The 22,050-nt window shown below is 36.9% G+C and overlaps 4 protein-coding genes and 2 non-coding genes across 7 annotated transcripts; 3 read left to right on the top strand and 3 right to left on the bottom strand.

Annotated features, from left to right (window-relative positions):
- Nucleotides 1-114: 114 nt before the first annotated feature.
- Nucleotides 115-3,085, bottom strand: LOC111491133 (ATP-dependent Clp protease proteolytic subunit-related protein 2, chloroplastic-like). The gene is made up of 9 exons (XM_023139899.1): nt 2,957-3,085; nt 2,822-2,865; nt 2,652-2,724; nt 1,949-2,069; nt 1,547-1,684; nt 1,305-1,421; nt 845-913; nt 659-754; nt 115-422 (listed from the first exon to the last, which is right to left on the bottom strand). The coding sequence occupies exons 1-9, from the start codon at nt 3,016-3,018 to the stop codon at nt 285-287; spliced, it is 858 nt and encodes a 285-aa protein (XP_022995667.1). The 5' UTR covers nt 3,019-3,085; the 3' UTR covers nt 115-284.
- A 508-nt stretch (nt 3,086-3,593) lies between these two features.
- On the bottom strand, nt 3,594-5,542 carry LOC111491445 (protein cornichon homolog 4-like). Of its 2 annotated transcripts, XM_023140364.1 has the most exons (5): nt 5,428-5,538; nt 5,145-5,379; nt 4,375-4,556; nt 3,995-4,117; nt 3,594-3,910 (listed from the first exon to the last, which is right to left on the bottom strand). In XM_023140364.1, the coding sequence occupies exons 2-5, from the start codon at nt 5,214-5,216 to the stop codon at nt 3,874-3,876; spliced, it is 414 nt and encodes a 137-aa protein (XP_022996132.1). In that variant the 5' UTR covers nt 5,217-5,379; nt 5,428-5,538; the 3' UTR covers nt 3,594-3,873. The 2 variants fall into 2 exon arrangements, with proteins under 2 accessions (XP_022996132.1, XP_022996131.1); XM_023140363.1 differs by having other exon boundaries at nt 5,145-5,542.
- A 393-nt stretch (nt 5,543-5,935) lies between these two features.
- Nucleotides 5,936-6,008, top strand: TRNAK-CUU. The gene has a single exon. It is a non-coding gene; the product is annotated as a tRNA-Lys (tRNA).
- A 71-nt stretch (nt 6,009-6,079) lies between these two features.
- Nucleotides 6,080-6,152, top strand: TRNAK-CUU. Its single transcript has one exon. It is a non-coding gene; the product is annotated as a tRNA-Lys (tRNA).
- A 3,318-nt stretch (nt 6,153-9,470) lies between these two features.
- Nucleotides 9,471-12,526, top strand: LOC111491242. The gene is made up of 2 exons (XM_023140051.1): nt 9,471-10,474; nt 10,532-12,526. The coding sequence occupies exons 1-2, from the start codon at nt 9,917-9,919 to the stop codon at nt 12,299-12,301; spliced, it is 2,328 nt and encodes a 775-aa protein (XP_022995819.1). The 5' UTR covers nt 9,471-9,916; the 3' UTR covers nt 12,302-12,526.
- Nucleotides 12,527-19,377: 6,851 nt separating this feature from the next.
- Nucleotides 19,378-21,492, bottom strand: LOC111491136 (IRK-interacting protein-like). Its single transcript, XM_023139904.1, has 2 exons — nt 21,054-21,492; nt 19,378-20,960 (listed from the first exon to the last, which is right to left on the bottom strand). Exons 1-2 carry the CDS (start codon nt 21,141-21,143, stop codon nt 19,596-19,598), a joined length of 1,455 nt encoding a protein of 484 aa, XP_022995672.1. The 5' UTR covers nt 21,144-21,492; the 3' UTR covers nt 19,378-19,595.
- Nucleotides 21,493-22,050: the final 558 nt, after the last annotated feature.

The following is a 22,050-nucleotide window of genomic DNA, read 5'->3' as shown; positions in this document are numbered from 1 at the left end:
CCTCTTTAGGCCTCGAAAAATCTTCATATTCCCTTCAAATGCTGCAATCACTTAATTCCCACTAAAATGCTAACCAAATTTGAATCAATCTACCTAATTGAAGATACTTCCGGGGAAAAGAATAATAAAGTTCATACCATTTCCACAGAGCTTCCATTTAAATTAATGGATGAAAAACAAGATTTGAACTTCCATACATAAATTCTAATTACTTAGTTGTGTGCCATGTAAACCTAAAGCAAACATGTGCTACTTCCAATGTGAAGACAATAATTAATCTTACTCTAACCAAGCCCTGCTCCATCATCCTTGCGTGGTGCATCGGCCTTAATGCGAGCTGGCCTGACTATACGGTCGATAAGACCATACTCAAGAGCTGCCTGAGCATTAAATCGCTTCATTCGACTCAAGTCCTTGTTAATCTGCATTTGTCCATTTACAAGGTGTGAAGGTTGTATTTCTGAGAAATATTTTAAGTTTAATTTGACGTAAGATTCAAGAATGGCATTAGCGAACTATGAATGTGTTAATTTTTGCAAGTTTGTAAAACCTCATGTTTCATAAACCAAAAAGTCATGTGGGTTATAACTCACGTCTGGTAGTGGAAAGTTACACTATGAATGAAGATATTGTATGCCATGGTGCCAGACAAACTGACCTGTTCAACAGGCTGGCCTGTTTTCTTAGAAAGCTCATTGAAAAGATAATCCCTGATTCTCAAGAGCTCGTTTGCTTCGTTTCGAACATCATCAGCCTATCAAAAGGATTTTCAAACAAAAATGTTTAGAACCTATAGAAAGTCATATACGATCAGTTTGCATGACATGAAACAAATTAGTGTTACCTGGCCACGAGCAGCTCCACCTGGGGATTGTAAAGCAATTCTTGATAGAGGCATTGCAGTGCGGTGACCCTTAATAATAAGGAAATGTGTTGTTAGATTTAAAAGAACATGAAGAAAATAAGTAGGTTCAGCCAAATAGATAGAAGGTCGATGAGCAAGGAGACCGCGTTACTTATCATAAAAAAGATGCAAAATTCGTGCACCAAGGAAATTTGGGTAAAAGGAATAAGGTGTTGCCTAGTTTATTCAATGCAAATTCAGGGTAGAAACTTATTGATCGGGTTGCATTAAGATTTGTTCAAATGGATCAAAAATTGATTTGACTGGAAAAAAAATAAGGGATACGTTTTACCATACTGAAGAAGAACTCCCGACAAATTCCAAAGTCATATTTCAAGCAACATCCCTTGCCTTACGGTACTAATTTTATTTGACAATGCTAGCTAAAATCTGTATTTACCTTTTCTCCAGCTGCTAGAAGAAATGCTGCCAGATCATAGGCATAACCCACGCAATGGGTACGTACTGAACTCTTCAAGCTCTGCATTGTGTCGTAGATGGCCAAACTTGGAGTTAACTGCAGAGATCATGATATCATCAGAAAAATAATGCTAAACAAACCAATAGGATATTCACAATAAAAGGAAAATATAACAGACAATTATGGAATTTATCCCAAAAAAGAAAAAAGATTGAACTCACATCTCCACCTGGACCATTTAAGTACATATAGAGTGCTTTGGAAGATTCAATGCTGTCGAGATATAGCATGGTGGCCAAAATTTGATTGCTAAACTCTTCATCAATGTTTTGCCCGATGAAAATAACTCGTTCTCGATACTAGCCACATGAAAAACGTAGAGATTATGGGGGAAAATCTTCATATAGTAGATATTATTTAAAAAAAAAAAAAAAGAAAAAAAAAAGTTGATTTTTACATTGGACACTTATAGGAGAGAACAGTTTACTTTGATATAATTATACCCATTGGAACTCGTGAGTCTCATAATGCTGAACTGTATTTTTGCTCAGTCTGAGTAATTAAATATCAAGTGACATTAGACTGTATTGCACAAAAAGTGCATAAGAAGATGTATCACTTACAAGGGCATTCCACAAATCAACCCATTGCCAAGTTCCCTCGCCAGGATTTCTGTAAGGCACCCTTGGTGTCCCGATAGGCATCATCTGAAACTGCATACGGGATGCCTTTTTGTTATTTGTACTGCACGTAAAGTAACGAATTAGAAGAATATATGTAGGATAGGATAAAACTGAATATCTTCTCCTTTTACTTCTCTTTAGCTTTTGTTATCAGAAGGGATAAGAAAAATTTGAATGCATGTCTAATTGAAAGGAAATATGAAAATTTGAGGGAAAAAGATGTCAAGAGAATATTAGAGGAAGCAACAACTGGTATAATTGGCTTAAATCTCCATAATCACAAGTTTCACTTTACAATTTGAGGGAAAAAGATGTCAGGAAAATATTAGAGGGTACATGTCAATTACCATTAAGCCAAGCTCAATAAGGAGGAATATCAAGTCAACCTCTCCAGACTCCTTGCCATTATATCTCATGATTTTGAAACAACAAGGAAAATGTTCCATGAAGAAAACAAATGATCCATGTGAAAATAAGTTAACAATTTTATACTCCTTCATCCTTGAAAGTATAGCATGTTATGAAAGTCCAAGCTTTTCAATTGATTAATATCACCAGAATGTAACAGGATATTTAAGGATAAACTTCCCAGCTCAGAAAATTAATGAAATTAGGATGTAGGCTTAGCTAGAGCTGCAATTACCTGGATTGTAGACTTTTATGAACTTTTCCATAGAATTCAACAGTAAGATTAGGTTTCGCTCCTCCAAATGGACCTTTAAAAAAAAACGAAAACAAAGGAAAGCAATACGTAATTAAGGGGCGGACAAATAGATGAATGACACCATGAGAAGGAAAGGAAAGTAAGCCTACTAGCAGATTGAAGCTTTAATCCCGAGTAAACCTTCGTCGCAGGGCTTACAAAATTCAAAAAACAGCAAGAAAAAATCAGGTAAGCGTCGCGAAAAGCATCAATTTTAACAGTTAACCAGAAGAGAGAGGAAGAACCTGATCGGAGATTGAGAAGTTATAATTTGCGGTTGAAAACACGGAGTAGAAGAGGCGGCCATTTTGAGTCGATGACAGAACTCCCGATTCGGAAGAAGATGATACAGCACCTTGCCGAGAAGGACCAGGTGGAGCCAGATTTCTAAATTGGGCCTTTTCGGGATTCGATGAAAGCCGCTGAGCCCGATAGATCATTGGTGGGCTCCATGAGGCCCATATCCAAACGCCTTTCAGCCAGATTTCTAAATTGGGCCTTTTGGGATTCAATGAAAGACGCTGAGCCCGATAGATCATTGGTGGGCTCCATGAGGCCCATATCCAAACGCCTTTCAATAGCGTGGTTGATGCTCGATGCCTTGTATTATGTAATATTATATTTTCAGAAATTATATAGGGATGGATTGTTTCACAGTCAATATTTCATAATTAATATAATTTACATTTATAGCTTTTTTTTGTATTTTTTATTTTTTCATACAACAAAATCCTTCCAGTCACTCCTTATATCAAATTTAATGGTTTATTATATATTAATTATTTGAGCAATCCTCTTCTCGAGTGACAATGCTACTACCAGCATGAACATTACTCAATAATTAATTATTGGAAGTTCAAATCATCATCCACCTATGTTATATAGAGAAAAAAAAAATCATTTTATTGGTACATGAAATAAGAATCATATAAATATAGTTTCAAAATTTTGTTTACAAACAGAGATGCAAAACAGGGGCAGCATTTAGTGGCAATCAAGAAGAAAAAAGAAAACCCCTTTAGATGTACTCACGAGGCAATCATTTGTCCAGAATTACAACACAATAAGATACCCTACGAGTAAAGAACACCAAACTTTGTAGCGAGTCGCACAGTGGCATTATCTCCTACTAGACAACAATTTGCAGCTCTGTTATTCCTATTCAAGAATCATGATCCTCCAACGCACTGTAAATCAACCTGCAAACACAGAGAACCAAAATTGAAGAGAGCAGAACAGTAGGATTCAACCAAATAAGAAAACGGTCTCTCCTCTTGGATTACCAAAATATGGAGAGAAAGAGAAGAGAAATAAGATAGACGAGTTTGAAAAGCCTTCGCTTCTTTTCCCAAGGTAACTGATTGAATATCTCGGTGACATCCACCAGGTGCTTTCGCTGAGTGTACCTAATCACCAGCAAAACACACATCAGATGGATAAAGAAGTTCGGCATGAATTACCAGCAATGAACAAGTCCAGTATTAAAGCCATGACCAACCCAATCTCTTTCAAAATATACAAATCAATCATCCTTCATTTACAATCTTACCTCTTCAGCTTTTTCTTTTTTTTTTTTTCTTTTCTTTTCAATTTATAGCATGCTGCCATGCTCCTCGATTTAGTAAACAGTCCAATCAAAGATGCAAGAATCAGAGAATCTTACAATCTTAAATTGTAATAGAGGTAGGGCAAACAAAAGAATGACATAATCCAATGCCCTGTTAAAAGATAAAAGATGCACAAGACCCCTTGGGTGATGAACTCAGGTACCACCACTTTGTTTATTCGTGATGAGGAATCATAAGGATTGATATAATCAAACTCAAGATCAGCTAAGCACATCAGCTGCAACAAGTTTCAAAAGCATCATAAGTTCCTCAGTTCCAACATTGTTACACCAAAGGTATTAGAAAATTAACAAAACAGTATTGTCAATCAAATATTCATATGTAGGGAATGGTTGTACTAATGGCAGGGTATAAGCGAATTAAGATAGTAAGCTTCCAAAAATGGGCAGCTGGTATTTATAAACTAAAATCCATCGCAAGGCAGCTAGTCAATCGACTTAAGGATAGCACAGGCAATTATGATTCACAGAGAACAGACAGAAGGGGAATCGACTTAAGCAAACATTGTTTATATCGAGAAATCAAGGGGCCTTCAAATCAAACATCAGACAGCTTCCTATCCATCTTCCTCTCTACAAGTGTCGTGGCTAAGAAATTTTAGACAAGTCTCTAGGCTGTTAATGCCGCCCCAGAAGGTAACTTAAACAATATGTCCACAAAAACACATCAGTATGCAGAAAAGTTAAGTAATTGCTAAAAACACATCTTTAGCGTCAAACAATATAAAATCTGAATTCTCCGGTGACTTCAAGAAAATTAACGGGCAAATACACAAAATATACAAATTCTAGGGTTTAGAGACAACCTGGAAAACGACGAGTATGAGAAGCGCAATGATAAAGAAGAAAGAGAGGAGCCAGACGTAGATATCAGCCATAGAAATGCCCTCAACCAAGTCCCTGTCTCTTGTCTCTCTCCCTGTGTGTGCGATTTGAAATACAAACTCAATGCCGCAACATCGTCACCGAACATACATGCCCCTGCGGTAGAGGAAACGGATTGGAGAAGATGATGAAGGATTATAGGAAACGTGCAAAGTGAACGCCGGCGATCATAATCCTTATGCACAAAGAAGCGACCGAATCTGGTTGATCGGAATTTCACAAAGCAACCGGAGGCTCCAGATTTTTTTTATTTTATTATTATTATTATTTTTTTTTTTAAAGAACTTTTAGCTGCTTACTTGTTGCATAGGCAATTCCTTCTTCTTCTTCTTCTTTTTTTTTTTTTTTTTTGGTTAATTTGAGAAGGTTTGGACTCTAGATTGAAAAAAAAAAAGTATCCAATAATCCAATCAGACAAAATATAATTGAGGGACTACATCTTAAAATAAATAAACTTTTCCAAATCAAGTATGCTCAAGTTGAATTAAAAACCAATCTTTTTAAAAAAAAAATTATTTTAGTCCACTTTGACAATTACAAAAAAAAAACAAATTTTGTATTAAAAGACCTAATAAAATGATAAATTCTCGTTAGAGTATTGGAATTTTAGTTCAGTATATTAAATTCATAGGATCGTTTAGAGAAAAATTCATAGGAAATTGTGAGAATAAATTATTTTCATTATAAAATTAAATTTGCAATTTTACAACAAGCTCGTTTAGCTCAGTTAGTAGAGTGCAAGGCCCTTAACATTGTGGTCGTGAGTTCGAACCCCACAGTGGGCGCTTTTTGTTTTCATATCTTCTTATATCTTATGTATTATTGAAATACAAAGTAGTGACTAATTTGACAAAATGCCCGTCTAGCTCAGTTGGTAGAGCGCAAGGCTCTTAACCTTGTGGTCGTGGGTTCGAGCCCCACGGTGGGCGCTTTTGTTTTCATATCTTTTTATATCTTATGTGTTTTTGAAATACATGTGTTTTTGAAATACAAAGAGTGGGACTAATTGAGCCAAGGCTCTTAACCTTGTGGTCGTGGGTTCGAACCTTATGGTGGGCGTTTTTAAAATCTTTTCGATCTTTAATCTTTTGGGCTTTGCCATTTAAGTTGGGTCTCTTTGACTCGATTTAAACTCACTAATCTTTTTTAATTTGTAGTCTAAATATATATAATATATGTACATGTCATCTAATGTCGCCCTAACCTAAGTTATTGTAATTTTAAATTTCTAGTATACTATCACATCAATAGAAACATATTCATAAGTATGTCATCTAATGTTTTGTTTTTTTCTTGAGAATTGGTTTTATTTTTTCTAAAATAGATTTAATAAAATAATACATTTTTTTTATTATTAAAAAAAAAAAAAACAAGTCATTGGACGGTGTGGAAACTTTCACTGACCAGTAAGTTGACGTAATTATGACCAAGGATGGTAACCACGTGGCAGATAATAGGTGGATGGTGGGCCCAATATTCCTCTAATTATTACCCCTAAGCTTTAATAAATAAAAAGAAACCAAATTTGTGAAAAAATGATTCTCTTATTTTAATCATTCGCTGGACTTTTTACGGCTTTTCTACCGAGTTCATGTCGCCAGTTCATCTTTGCCGTACACGTGTCTGCCTCCTTAGCAATCATAGGCGACATGTACGGTGATGGGCCCTACTCCTTTATTTTAAAATCGAAGCCCAATAACAGAGAAAAGCCCAATTCAGAACAATCATAATGGGCCGTAGCATGATTAAGATTCTGATACGTATGAAGGTGCGTCCCATGTCATATGCCATCTAAATCAGAAATTATTTCCAACAGTGGAATTTAATGATAGCTACCGACTTTATATATTTATTTATTTATTTACTTATTTCTTGACTCATAATATTTCTTTCAAGAATTATTCAAATACAATCGTAAAATACCAATTAAATTAATTTAACATTATTAAAATAAAGTTAAATTTATAATATTGTTGCCAAAATTGAAATAAGAAAATGTACATGATTTTCACGTGGGCAGATCACAAGGAGACACGAGGATCGAATATAAAAACGAAGGCCGTTAGAAGAAAATTTTGTTTTAATTCTAAAAAATGAAAAAATTAAGGCTATTAACCACGCAAAATTGGGTCCATAATACCAAACAAAATAGCGACGGAAGTACGGCAATAAAAAGAAAATAATAAGAATAAAGTAAAAACAAAACCTGTGCGCACGCATTTTTATACAATTATAATAAAAAAAAAATAATAATAATTACAATAATTAATATAGGGTTGTGGTGGGGTGAGTGATTGCAATTAGAAATTAAAAAAATAGAATTCCTTTATTTGTTTGAAAATAAAGAACAGAAAGAAGATTGTTTGAGTTAATTTGGTGTGTAATGGTTGGGATTTGTTAATGAGCGGTCAATTTGAGAGGGTGCAAATTAAGGTGGATCACAGTTGGGGCTCCTACTCAACTCTCCTCCTCCTAATAAAATCCTGCAAATTCATTGTCTTTATTCAATGAACAAAAGGACAATTAGAAATAAGTTTTATATTAAGATGCAAGAAAAAAAAGAAATTAGGGAGGGATGGGACAAATAAAAGGCTAATCAATGTGTTTGTGTCCCATGCCACATCCACCAACATCGTACCATATGGGGTTTCGCTATGTCTATGCCCAAACTTCATTCAACTAATTCTTTTCTTTTTTTAAAAAAAATAAAACAATAAACAATTACAAACATTGTCTCATTTCACCGTTGAATCAGAAAATACCAATGATAAACACACGTATTTTTCTCCTACTTAAAAACAACAATGTATTTTTCCTTTGTTTTTAAAGCTGTTTTATGAATAGTTTTTTTATGCCACGTGTGTGTCGCGTGGCAATAGGTTATCCTCAATTAAATGTTCCTATTTTCATCCATAAAAGATCTCATTGCTACTTTGGTGGCATTTCATATTCTCCAAATTGGTGGTTATACCACAAGAGTGTAGATTCGTATAAAACTTCCCTATTTCTATTTTTATTTTATTTATTTATATAAAATAATAATTTATTCCCTTTTCTATGAAAAAATAAAACCTCTCCTAATTTTCTAAATAAATTTTATTTGATTGGACACTTTTAATCTCATAAATATATTTTAAATTCTTTTGGTACAAACTTTAATAATCAGTTTGTCAATTTATTTATTTTTGCTTCTTTTAATCAACCCAAATATATATAAATATTAGTAACCTTTTCATATGAGTTACGAAATTTGAATTTCTTTTTCACACCAATTTTAATATAATTATATGCAAGAAGTTGATGTTGGAATAAAAGTGTAAATGTATTTTTCTTGATATATCAAAAAAACGTGAATAAAAGTGAAGCAATATTAAGTAGCACAACAAATTTGAATATCGAATATCATTATATTTATCATATTGAGTGATTGTCATTTTCATCAATAATAATATTTCAATATTAAAAAAATACATTCTCCATACTTTATTTAAACCAACATGATAGTTTTTAAATTAAACATTTAATTTTATGGAGTTGAACAGTGAGAGATTTTTTTCCAAATTATAATCTTAAACTAATTAATAAACCATACTGATTCAATAAAAATAAAAATAAAAATAAAAATACTTGAGATCAAATTAAATTAAAAAAAAAAATCAGGCATATGATTTTTGTTATTAATTAAAATAAATTAAATAAAGGAGATGAAAAAGGCATAAATCTATTTAAAAATAAAAAAGAAAATGGGATTCAAAGGTTAAAAACCTGAGCACATGAGAAAAGAAATGGAAAATTGGAGCAGTGAAAGTAATAAAGGGGGATTATGAGAAGCTATTATTAATAACCTAATTTAACTCCAACTTGACCTTTCGAAAGAAATCATTTCCAGAGCATTATTTATTTATTTATTTATTTATTATTTTTTAATTTTTGAAAATAAAAAGAAAAATCAAATTATGACTTTATTATAATATTTAGAAAACGAAACAAATATTTGGAAAAAAAATGAAAAAGAAAGAAACGGACAAAGAAAGGGGTACCCCACAAGACCCACACAACAAGACACCAACAACATAAAAGAAAAATAATAAAATAATAAAATAATAATCCCCTTTTCTTTTTCTTTTTTTTTTTATAAATTTTTTTTGAGTGAAACCCTGCAAAGTGCGCGTGGAGTACACTCTCCAATCAGGAGAGATTGATGAGTATGACACAACACAGTGTTCTCGTACGTGAGATTAAGATGCTACCACCTGATGGTAAGAGTTTTCCATCACAATTACCCACCCCGTATGTGGTTTTCCCACGCGCATCGATCCGCGTGTAAGCGCGTGAAATTTGAACACAGATCTCTTTTCTCGTCTCGGTCTCCCTATTTCTCTTCCTCGTAGTGTTTATTCCTTCTTTCTCCCCTGGAATTTCGTCTTCCAACAGTTTTCAACTCTTTGTTTTTTCTAACACAAAACAATTTATCACATCACTGAAACCCAATAACTGACCTCTACCCAGTTTCCAATATCCCCCTCTCTAGATCGCCGGCCTCCGCCATGGAAGCTCGCCGGGATTCCCAGCGGCGGCCCCGGCCGGTTCAATGTACCACGTCGTTACTCGCCAAAATCAACTCTGGATCCTGAACCAGCAACTGGGTCTTCCCTAAATTGTCTAAAGTTCGAAGCTTTTTTTCTAGGCCGCAATGGCGGCTACTAACGCCTCTACTCCGCCGCCGCCTACGGCAGTGGAGTCTGGCAGTTCCTCAGCTGATGAGCTGACTGCCAAAGCCGTACACAAGCGATACGAAGGACTGCTGGTGGTACGGACCAAGGCTATAAAGGGTAAAGGCGCTTGGTACTGGGCACACCTCGAGCCCATCCTCGTCCACAACACTGACACTGGTTTGCCTAAAGCCGTTAAACTCAGGTGCTCCTTATGCGACGCCGTTTTCTCTGCCTCCAACCCTTCCAGGACCGCCTCCGAGCATCTCAAGCGCGGCACTTGTCCCAATTTCAACTCTCTGCCCAAACCCATTTCCTCCGTTTCCCCTTCTTCATTTTTATCTCCTGCTCCCACTTCTCCGCCTGCCCTTCAACACATCAATCGCAAACGAACCTCCTCTGCCGCCGCCGCCGCCGCCGCCGCAGGTGGAGGCGGAGGCGGAGGCGGAGGCGGAAGTGGTGGGTCTTCTTACCAAGTCTCACCTCTTGCGATTGTGGATCCTTCGCGGTTCTGTGGCGAGTTGATGTATTCTCAATCAGTGGCGGCGGCGGCCAGTGGTGGTGGCGGCAGCGGTGGGGGTCTGTTGGCGCAGCAGCCACATTTGATGTTATCGGGAGGGAAAGAGGACTTGGGGGCGTTGGCTATGTTGGAGGACAGCGTGAAGAAGCTAAAGAGTCCAAAGACTTCTCCTGGGCCAACGCTGAGCAAGACGCAGATTGACTGCGCCCTCGATTTCCTCGCCGATTGGGTTTACGAATCCGGTGGCTCTGTATCGTTTTCAAGCCTGGAACATCCGAAATTCAGGGCGTTTCTCAACCAAGTTGGACTACCCTCGATTTCTCGCCGGGAATTTACGAGTTCGCGGTTGAATTTGAAATTCGAGGAGGCGAAAGCAGAGTCGGAAGTTAAGATTCGTGATGCTATGTTTTTCCAGCTCGCTTCCGATGGGTGGAAGGATAAAAACTACGCTGTTTTTGGCGTCGATAAGCTTGTGAATCTCACCGTGAATCTCCCCAATGGTACTAGCTTATACCGGCGGGCTGTGTTCGTCAGTGGCTCTGTTCCTTCTTCGTACGCTCAGGAAATTTTGTGGGAAACCGTTGCTGATATCAGTGGGAATGTGGTTCAACAGTGTGTAGGGATTGTAGCAGACAAGTTCAAGGCTAAAGCGCTTAAGAATTTGGAGAATCAAAATAACTGGATGGTCAATCTCTCTTGTCAGCTTCAGGGCTTTTCAAGTTTAGTTAAGGATTTCAGCAGGCAGCTCCCATTGTTCAAGACTGTGACTGAGCATTGTATAAAGCTTGCTAATTTCGTCAATTACAAGTCTCAGGTTCGTAATTGCTTCCATAAATTTCAGCTGCAAGAGTACGGCCACGCCGCTTTGCTCCGAGTGCCTCCTCGCGACCATGAGAAGCTCAACTCTGGTCCTGTTTTCACTTTAATGGATGACATTCTCAGCTTCTCTCGAGCTCTGCAGCTGGTCGTGCTTGACGAGACCTGCAAAATCGCTTCCATGGAGGACCCGATCGCGCGGGAAGTAGCAAAGTTGATTGGGGATGTGGGGTTTTGGAGTGAATTGGAGGCAGTTCATAGTTTGGTTAAATTGGTAACAGAAATGGGTGTTGAGATTGAGAAAGATAGGCCACTGGTTGGGCAATGCCTCCCATTGTGGGATCAGCTGAGGGCGAAAGTGAAGGATTGGTGTTGTAAGTTTCAGATTGTTGAAGGGCCCGTTGAGAAAGTGATTGAAAAGAGGTTCAATAAAAACTACCACCCGGCTTGGGCGGCGGCGTTTATCCTTGATCCATTGTACTTGATAAGGGACACGAGCGGGAAGTACCTGCCGCCATTCAAATGCCTCACTCCTGATCAAGAGAAGGACGTGGATAAGCTGATAACCAGGCTGGTGTCCAGGGAGGAAGCTCACATTGCATTGATGGAGCTGATGAAATGGAGGACAGAAGGGCTTGATCCAGTTTATGCAAGAGCTGTACAAATGAAGGAAAGGGACCCTGTAAGTGGGAAGATGAGAGTGGCTAATCCACAAAGCAGTAGGCTTGTTTGGGAAACTTATCTTACAGAATTCAAGTCATTAGGGAAGGTTGCAGTGAGGCTGATTTTCCTTCATGCCACTTCCTGTGGTTTCAAATGCAACTGGTCTATGTTGAGATGGGTGTCTTCTCATACTCACCAAAACCCTGGAATGGAGAGGGCACAGAAGTTGATATTCATTTCAGCTCATTCCAAGCTCGAGCGCAGGGATTTTTCCAGCGACGAAGACAAGGATGCCGAGCTTTTCTCCCTACCCAACGGTGAGGATGACGTTCTTAACGATGTTTTTGCCGATACATCCTCGGTGTAACGGTTTTCGATTTTTATTTTTATTTTTATTTTTTCTTCTTCTTCAGATTCTTAGGATTTATTGAATTCTTTTCACTGTGTTCTCCTTGATTTGTACCAAATTTATTTCACCTTAGAAGATTTTGGGGGATGTAGGGTGGAAGAAACAGGGTTGTTCATATGAGATTGACTTTTGTATTCCTCGAAATGCATCGGCTTATCCATATTGTTCTATTTTTCCATGTCACTTCTGGTTTCATTCTTCATTACAACATTCCTCATTTTCCTTAGCATCGTCATCGTCATCGTCATCGTCCCCATCCTCATATGAAACCAAGGATTCTCATACCTTGATGAAGAAGTTCTACTTCCAGTTATCGACATTGCTCAATTTTTGGATCGCCATATCTTATATGACCATAGGATAGTCTCCAAGATTGTATTTTGAATTTCCCTCCCTGTCGTGTCGAGTCGAATTCGGGTTGGGACTTCAAATTCATACAGCCATTGGTTGTAGGAGCTCGGTGGGTTTGTAATGTTCTATATTCCTTGAGTTATAAGCATTAGTGTGGGTACAGTTTGTTATGTGTGGTCCTTTTGTTAGATGGAAAAATGATTAAAGAAGATTCGTTTAAAACTGTGGCATTTTTAATTTTGAAATGGGCCCATTTCATCCCATCATGAGCTTCGTTTTTTGGTGATCTGCAGCAAAGAAGATTGACGTTTTACCAGGAAGATAACTAACCAAGTGTGGGAAGTAACATCGGTGAGTTTTTTTTTTTTTTTTTGTTTGTTTACAGACACATTTGACAAAGATATCCTGGGACTTGCAACACAGCATTAAGCATAATAACCATACAGAACAGAGTGAGTGAGTTGTTGGATGAAGTGAATGGATAATGATTAGCGTTGAAAATTTGGGGATGGAAAAGAAAGAAGAAGTTTTGTGGTTGTGGTTGGTGGAAGGGCGTAGCGAAGACGAGGGCAGGGCAGGGTAGGGCGAGCGGCGGGGAGGAAGCTTTTCAATAGTATTGTATTGAACTGAAAAGAAAGCAGTGGAAGTCATTTTCGAAGCTTTTGGTTGTGAGTAAGTGAGTGAGTGAGTGATGGAGAGACAAAAACCAGAAAAGAAAAGAACACCCATTTTTCCCTCAAGTCATAAACTTGGTCGAACAAGATTGTAATTACAAATTATTGTCGGCAAACCTCATTCTAATGCTGACTGCTCACCAACTCACTTTTCTTTCTTTTCTTTTTTTCTTATTTATTCATTTTCACAATACATAAAAAGAGAAATAATGATTAGTATTGGACGACAGCCTCTCCTTTACACAAGAATCTTTCCCTCTTCCAATGCTCTCTTAATTTAATTGCCCCTTTCCGTTATCATTGCTCTTTCTTTTTTCATTTTTTACAAACATTTTCCTAACAAACCCTAAATATTTAACAACCATTTGAGGATAACTCAATCTTATCCCTTTTACCTAAAACAAATTATTGAGCCTTACCTACACAGAAAATAATAATAATAATAATAAAATATTAACTTTTATTGACCAATTACTTTCAAAGTAAAGGGTAGGGCGCAGAGTTTTAGAAAAACCTCAAATGGGTCAATACTTGTCACTTGCTGTCTTGTTTCATTTTTCACTCAAAAACTCAATTTTAAAAAATTTAATTTAATCCTTCCGATATTTAAATCAATAGATAAATCTATAAACCATAGAATCTGTGAGTGAAGATTTAGATTCTTTTAATCACACACAAAACGAAGGCGGTAAATTTATATTGACAAAAAAAAAAAAAAAAAAAAGGACAAGTGGTCAAATGGCAAAATGGGAAAATTGAAAGAATAAATACAATTTTTTTTTTTTTTTTATTAAAGAAAAGTGTGGGGGAAAAAAAGAGAATAATAGTGTACAAACAAGAGCATCGGTATCCGAGGCACGTGTCACTATCATGGTGTTTATAAAGTGCTTGAGGGCGTACGGGATGGCCCACCATCCAACTAATAATGATACCTGATTTATTTGGAATAATAACACTCGACTTATATGTGGGTAATTATACGCTGCGTGACCCTACACCATAGTCCCCACTCTCCTCCCTTACTTTGACCGTTCACTCAATCTTTCTTTCATCTTAAATATATAGGACTAAACTTACCCAACTCCACCACTCCAAGTTAATGTTTTTTAATCTTTTTCTAATTCTTTTTTTTCTCATTTTTTTAAAAATAAGATTAATAATTCCGGGAAATTCTAGATATATTTCCTGTGAACCCACGTGCAGGTTTTTGCCAACTGTCCATATAAAAAAAAAAAAAAAAAAAACAAATATTTTTGTATATATAAATTCTGGTCACGTGGTCCCCCGTCAGCGCAGGAAGAGGAGGAGGAGGAGGAGGAGGGAGGATAGATTCATGGGACGAGAGATCTACTTGAGTCAATGTCCGTACGATGACGTCACAGTCTAGTGTTCGTGATGTCTTTGTAGTTTGTCCAGACTCGTAGGGGTAAACTCGTCATCTTCCTAGTTCCAACTTTGATTCTACACTTACTATATTTACGCCTGTTCAAACGTCCAACTTCAATTATTTTGTTTCTTCTTTTACTTATGTATTTTTCTTTTTCTTTCAAAAAGTAAAATTTTGTGCTATAACTACAACTACCTCATTATTGACGAGTATTTCAATGATTATTGAATCTTATTTATTATTACTTTATTATTGGTTTTTATATATATATATATATATATATATATATATTGTTAAATTCCTAAATTTCTAGTTTAGGGTTGAGAAAGTAAAGGGGAGAGAGTAGGCATGGCATTTGAATTGATAGCAATGGCATGTGGTTATGCTCATATTGTAGCCAACAATCTTAATGTCCAAGATATCATTATCAATCTCTTTTTCTCCTTTTTCTCTACAACATATATTCTCTTCCTCTTAAAATATTTAAATAAATTCATTAAAAAAAAAAAGAATAAAGTAAGCTTTTCCCTTTTTATAATGGAATAAACAACGATGTAAAAAAAAAAAAATCTTATCCAATTTAAATAACTAATTGCGTTTATTTGTACAAGAAAGGAATTCCAAATATAACAATAAAGGCCGGGAACAAAGATATAAAAAAAAAAAAACTAACTAAAACTCGATTAAAAGTCAAATTAACCACTAATCCAAATAACTAATTGTAATTTGGTATTTTAAAATCACAATTTAAATTGATTGATAGCGGTAATGAATGAGATTTTGAATGAAAAGAAGGAATAAAATTGATTAAAGAAGGTATGGAAAGAGTGATATATGATGATGGTGTCTCATATGCTCACTCCTAATTGTTGCCTGTTTACTCAATCTCTCTTATAATTATTCCCAATCACAATAAACTTTTTGTAATAATATAAGATTATTACACTAACCCAAGTGTATATAAAGCTTGACATTTGAATGGTGCAGGAAAGAAACGGCAAACGGCAGTTGTAGAAAGTCACGTGCGTTGTGAAAGTGGTCACGTGCTAACACTCGACACGGAGACAGTTGGGATCTCATGCGACAGTACTCATAGAACTTTGCAAGTTGGTGTGCTTTGTCAATACCCCTTTTCACCTTTCCTATTAAAATTGAATTCTCTTTTTCATGGTGCCTAAATACAATGCATTATATATTTAAAATTAAAAAAAAAAAAAGAAAGAAAGAAAGAATTATTATTATTATTTATTTCAGCTTTTTAGCTAAAAATTGGCCTGCTTTCACAGACAATAAACAAAATAATTGCTGACCATAACTTTTCACCCATTTATCGTATACATTATTGTCGCCAATAACATTTTAGTTTCTACTTTATAAATTTTTTTTTTTATTCAAATGGATCTATAAAGTCTACAGATGATTTAGTCAAAATTCAACCACTTTATGAATTTTATTTTTTCGTAATTAATTGAATTTTTGGGAGACCATTGACTTCCAAGTAATTAACTTTTTGTTGATTGGTTTAAAGGGAAAAGGTCTAAAAAGCTTCCAATATTAATTTTTAATGGTAAAAAATAATAAAGAGTGTAAGAATGTGGGGTTTAATGGTGTAGATTACTTTATTTAATTGATGGTTTGAAAATTGTGGCATACGTGGGGGCATCTTCGTTTTACCATAATTATATTTGAATACCCTACCTACTTTTTATTTTCTATTTTTAGACTAATAATTTAATTTCCCCCACCCCTCAATTATCCTTTAATTTATTCTGGCTCATTAATTATTTATACATGTGCTTAAATTAATAATAAATACACGTAATTATTAATCAGTATTTGATGACCAAAACTCACTCACCCTCTCCATCAAGATTCTCACAAACTTAAAAAAACTTTTTTACTCATATAAATGAAATTAAAGTCATATAGGGTATACCCTTTTTATTTTTAATTTGATATCATATATTTTGATTTATACATGGTGAAAGTGGTAATTTCACATGGGGGCAGGGTGCCACTAGTTTCTAAAAGGGCGACTATATATGTCCTTAAGGCAATGTATGGAATCTGATAATGAGATATGGTAGGTGTAGTAGTTTACAACAAAAGCTACATATATTTTGATTTTGGTTATTTTCAACTAAAAAATTCATAAACAATAGGATGAATAATTATTACTATTTCTTGAGATGCAATCGAATCGAATAGGAATGATGATATCGTATCAATTATGAATTTTTTTTAAAAAGACTTTATGGTTTACTTTGAATTTTGCAATATGAGGATTAAAAGATGTATTGAAAGCAGTTTTGTTAAAAGTGAAGGTTGTAGGGTATAGGCTGGTAGCAAATTATGATGATCCTCTCATTTGGGTAAGACAATAACCCTAAACTTATTGAATGTAGGGGAACTGGTAAGTATGATAAAACATGGAGCAAAAGGTATATTTTTGACCTTCTAGAATGCTTGAAAATGATGTAGAAATTTGACTTAAAATTGAAGGGCACATTCCCTAAAGAAAAAGGAAGATTGGAAGATTGGTTAAATGAAAAGTGGGTTGTTAGGAGTGTTTAAAGTTGCATTAATTATTGATGCTAGGACATGAGGGTTCATTATATGAAGGTCAAAGTTGTTAATAGAATCTATGTGTAGGGTTTTTAATTGGGCTTCACCTTCTACATCTACCATTTTCCCTTTCCACTCTCTTAATAATTAATGCTACCATTTCTTTTCATTTTTCATCTTTACATATAATTCTAAAATCTGGGTCACTTGGGTTATGGTTCGATGTTCTTCCCATTTTTTATAAGTTTCAAAAGATAAGAGTTCTTATATACTTCAAATGTGAGAAAAAAGTGAGAATCATTTATTATTTTTGTTTGTTTGTTGGGAAAGAGTAATATTTAGAATTTCTATTTATTTATTTATAATAATTTCATTTCAATTTATATTATAGACATAAAAATATTGTTTAGTTTTAAAAGTTAAAAATAAATAAATAATCTAGATGTATGCATATATAATTGTTTCATAAATAAAAAAATATTTGTTAAAACTAGAATATTTTAAGCCAATTCAATCCCTAAATATTATATTTATTTGGTTAAATATTTCGTTTAGAGATATTTTCTTCATTTAATAAATCCTATTTAAAAATTCGAAATATTCTTTTATTAACCGAATTCTGATTTTAAAACGAAACTCAACTAGAAAAACGTTCACTAGACACGTGTCGCCTTATAGGGGTCGCCACGTTTTGTCTTTCAAAACCACAACTTTCACTGTTCAATTTCCCTCCAATTTTCCTTTTCTTTCCTCCGATCGACGATCGCATTTTCGAAAGTTCCCTACTCTGGTCCAACTCTCTCTCCGCCGCGCCGCCGCCTCATTTCTACGACCAAACTGCCGGCGACTCCGACTCCCTTCCAGTTCCCTTCCCTGTTTGAAATTCGGTAAAGAATGGCCTCAACCCTCTCGAACTCTGTTAAGTCGGGTCGGATTCGGGTTTTGAAAGATGCAACGGGTACTGTAGATTGACCTGTGGGTCCGGGGGTTTAGTGGATGTTTAGGGATCAACGAGTAAAAGACAACTGGGCGTTGATACACGCCGTGGATGAGGCCAACAAAGCAAATGTTCCTGTTGCTGTGGCATTCAATTTATTCGATCAATTTTTGGGGGCAAAAATCTCGGCAATTAGGGTTTATGCTAAGGGGCTTGCAACAACTTCAACATGATCTTGAAGAAACGATTCAAATACCTTTCTTCTTGTTCCAGGCGAGTTAATTTGTTGTCTAAGTTTAGGTACTAATGTTGTTTGTTATCGTTATCCCTGTTTGGAGAACCTGGGAAAATGTAATTATTGATTTAGTTTGATTTCATGAAATACATTTATGCTTTATGAATCACCATGACTTGTAATCTTATATCTTCGATTTCTGTGAGATTTTAACAAAATGCTAACTGGATTGGTTGTTCCCATTGGAGTTGCAATCAGGATTGCTTTATCTTTGATTTCTTTAGTTTTGTGTGAGCATGGCTCATAGCTTTCTGGGTTAGCATTCTTAGGGGGAAGCTGAACAGACCATACCAAATTTCATTACAGAATGTGGGGCTTCACTTCTAGTCACAGACTTTTCGCCCTTACGTGAAGTTCGGAAGTGTAAAGGAGGAAATTTGTAAGAGGATAGATGAATCAGTTGGGTTGGATGATGAAAGTCCCACATCGGCTAATTTAGGGAATGATCATGAGTTTATAAGTGAGGAATACTAACTACATTGGTATGAGGCCTTTTGGAAAGCCCAAAGCAAAGCCATGAGTGTTTACACCTTGGTGGGCTTTTGCTGTAATTGGGATTGTGGGTGTCAATATCCACTTGTCATTATGTAGTGAGTGGTGAATTTTCAGGAGGGAGCAACTGGGATTGTGGGTGTTATTATCTTTTCAGTATCCTCCGTTGCTTCGCTTCTTCCATTTTTTGCTGTTATTTCTATTGAATAAACTCACACTTGCTATAACACTTTTCAGCTCTGGAACGCTTCTCAGATGGAGATGGTCTTCCATGGAAAGATGCACGGTTTTAATAATGTATATAGTTGAAATTGAATTCTGAAGGAACGAGCATTACCTATTATCAAGCAGTGTGCAAGTATTCTATCGCTTCGACTATGGGAGAAGCATATTATTCAGCGTCTTCAACACTAAATAGCGAACAGACAGTAGAATTTCTAAAGAGAAGTTTCTAAAGTTCTACTTTGATTATACCAATTCAACCACCTAAATCTCCTGTTTGGATTCCTACAAATTTTTCTTTTTCCCACCTCCAGATTGGATTGCCACGGTCACAAGTCGGCGGCGGTTGTGGCGGCGTTATACCTGCACAACACCTTGCATTTAACTACGCTTCCGTATACGTAGAAACCAGGGGCGACCATTATTCTCACTACCGACGGAATTAGCTTTCCGGCCTTGTCGCCGCTCACGTCCTCCATGTAAACGGAATCGAAAACGGCTTCTTTCTCAACTCTGAACATCGGAAGATTTGGATTAACGGAGTTGGCCAGAAGGTGCAGAAGCCACACGCTCTTCGACGCGCTGAAGAACGCCTGCAGCAGCGGCTCCGACCAAACTCTGTTCCATCCCAGCATATCCACGATTTCGCTCATTTTCCGGTCGCAAAACCGGCTGAAATCCTCGCTGAAATGTTTCGTTCCTTTGTTTAGAACCTCCTCCCACTTTAATTCATGGAGGATATTGAAACATCCGAAATTTGCTTCGCATCTTTCAATCGGATTAAGAACCGGAGTCGAGGCGTTCTTCTGAAATCCTATCGATTCGAAGTCCTCGAAGAAAGCTCGGTTTAGCAGAGCTTCGAGGTAGAAAAGCAAGCTTCTAGGGTTCTTCGAGAACGATAATTTGACATCGTAAGGTTCAAGAAGAACGGAAATTCCTTCGTATACTTTGGCTCCGACGTGTCGGAGTTGCGGAGTGAGTGACCGGCTGAGAAACCGGATCGACGATCGAGATTCCGATACCGAAACTAAGAAATGTTCGATTACATGCTTCTGATTCGTCTGGTGAAAACTCTGGATTTTATGATACTTCCCAATTTGGCAAGGCGAATTGCCGGCGCTGCACTCTTGGAGTCCGGATTTCAAATTGTGGCAATACGATTCGAGTTTGTCCAATTTCCTCTCCAATTCGCCCATGGCGTATCTTAATCTAGAGGCTTCTATAATAGCCTCGTCTCTCTTCCTGGTCGTCTGCATCAGCTTCTGCGAGAGCTCCGTCAAAGCGGCCCTCCATTGCTCTTCTCGAGTCGTTAAGGCCGACGATTCGTTAATAGTTTTCGGACTCTTCCGCGTCAACGACGAAATTAGGGATTTGAAAATGCCATTAGGACTCGGCATGGAGAAATACGTTTGTTTATTAACGCGATTGTTGTTATCTAGAGGAACGACGGAGAACTTCTCCCTCGCGTGAGGACGGCACCGGCCGCACGACACTACATCTGAACTCGACACGGAATCCGACTCCGACTCGGACCGTTTCCTAACCGTTTCCGATTTCCCATTATTGCTCCGATCATCGGCCCGATTCAGCGGCGTCGTCGGGTGGTGCTTCAATCTAGTTCCCCGGTCCGACGCTGCCACCCGATTCTCAGCATCAAAATCCTCCTCCAGCTCTTCCTCCTCGCATTCTAGAATCTGCAACAAAACTGATGAAATTCCCGAGAAACAAACAAACAAACAAACAAACAAAGAGGCAAAATGTTAGAAAATCCGGGTAGTAACACTCACCGGCGTGAAATGGGATCGTGAGCGGCGGTGGGGTGTCGGAGTAGCAGAGGAAGAAGAGGAAATGAAGGAGGTGGGAGAAGAAGCAGCCATGGGTGAATTGAGCAGAGTTACAGGCACATCCAGTTTGTGTAATGTGCAAAGCAAGAGGTACGTGTGCTGCGTTTCAGTTACTTAGGTAGCAGTTTCCGTCGTCTTGTAATCATGATTTCGATTCAGATACCATAGATAAGAGGTTTCCCATCCCTTTGGCCAGCGAAAAGATTCAAAACAAAACGCTCTTACATTTTGACACCCATGCTGCCAAACCAAATTCCATTCCCCAAAACATATAAAACGGGCAAAATCCAAAAATATTAAAAAATAATAATGACCAACGAAATAATTCACAACCCGCTCTCCCCTCCCTTCATTCATGCATATAAATTGGTAACAGTAGATGTTTTCAACAATAACCTTCCATTTTTACTTCATATTCCCTGTAAAACTTTTATGTTAAAAAAATAAAAGAGAATGGGATTTAAAGGAAGGAGCGTGGATAGGTAGTACAAAGATGGGAGTATTAAATGTATGGATATACTGATTGAAATGGTTGGCTATGAAAAAGGGGTAGGGAATAGTAGTGTGGGTTTAGAGAAATAAATGAAGGAATGAGAGAGAGAGAGGGCGTTAAATGGAAAGGCATTGAATTGAATGTGGTTGTTGTCAACATTTAAGTCTCACATCCCATTCCTTCCAACTCCGCCTCTCCTCATTTATTGCATATCTTGACGCAACTGCCTTGCCTTGCCTTGCCTTGCCTTGCCTTGCCTACCCCCTTCGGCTGTTTCAACGAGGCAAGGCCCAGGCATCTGCCACTGCGCAGCCAGGCTTTTCCCAAACCCATGGGGCGGCTCACATATTTGTTGCATTCTCTCGCATTCGCATCACTGCCCCCATCATGTCTTCTCACGCCCTCCCTCTGCACCAGAAATAAAGTTTTTTTTTTTTTTTTTTTTGG

This window comes from Cucurbita maxima, unplaced genomic scaffold, assembly GCF_002738345.1.
Source record: "Cucurbita maxima cultivar Rimu unplaced genomic scaffold, Cmax_1.0 Cma_Scf00016, whole genome shotgun sequence".
Taxonomy (NCBI): domain Eukaryota; kingdom Viridiplantae; phylum Streptophyta; class Magnoliopsida; order Cucurbitales; family Cucurbitaceae; genus Cucurbita; species Cucurbita maxima.
This window is presented reverse-complemented; position numbering and strand designations above follow the sequence as displayed.

Bases quoted from the DNA above. Each gene is read 5' to 3' on its own strand.
- LOC111491242 (XM_023140051.1), top strand. From the start codon at position 9,917: ATGGCGGCTACTAACGCCTCTACTCCGCCGCCGCCTACGGCAGTGGAG. The intron at 10,475-10,531 runs GTGGCGGCGGCG...TTGGCGCAGCAG, and splicing joins AGTTGATGTATTCTCAATCA to CCACATTTGATGTTATCGGG.
- LOC111491133 (XM_023139899.1), bottom strand. From the start codon at position 3,018: ATGGCCGCCTCTTCTACTCCGTGTTTTCAACCGCAAATTATAACTTCT. The intron at 1,685-1,948 runs GTAAGTGATACA...TCATGTGGCTAG, and splicing joins TTGATTTGTGGAATGCCCTT to TATCGAGAACGAGTTATTTT. The intron at 914-1,304 runs GTAAATACAGAT...CTTATTATTAAG, and splicing joins TTCTAGCAGCTGGAGAAAAG to GGTCACCGCACTGCAATGCC.
- LOC111491136 (XM_023139904.1), bottom strand. From the start codon at position 21,143: ATGGCTGCTTCTTCTCCCACCTCCTTCATTTCCTCTTCTTCCTCTGCT. The intron at 20,961-21,053 runs GTGAGTGTTACT...GTTTTGTTGCAG, and splicing joins CACGATCCCATTTCACGCCG to ATTCTAGAATGCGAGGAGGA.
- LOC111491445 (XM_023140363.1), bottom strand. From the start codon at position 5,216: ATGGCTGATATCTACGTCTGGCTCCTCTCTTTCTTCTTTATCATTGCG. The intron at 4,557-5,144 runs GTTGTCTCTAAA...AACTTGTTGCAG, and splicing joins TCATACTCGTCGTTTTCCAG to CTGATGTGCTTAGCTGATCT. The intron at 4,118-4,374 runs GTAAGATTCTCT...GCTGGTGATTAG, and splicing joins CTCTATTACAATTTAAGATT to GTACACTCAGCGAAAGCACC.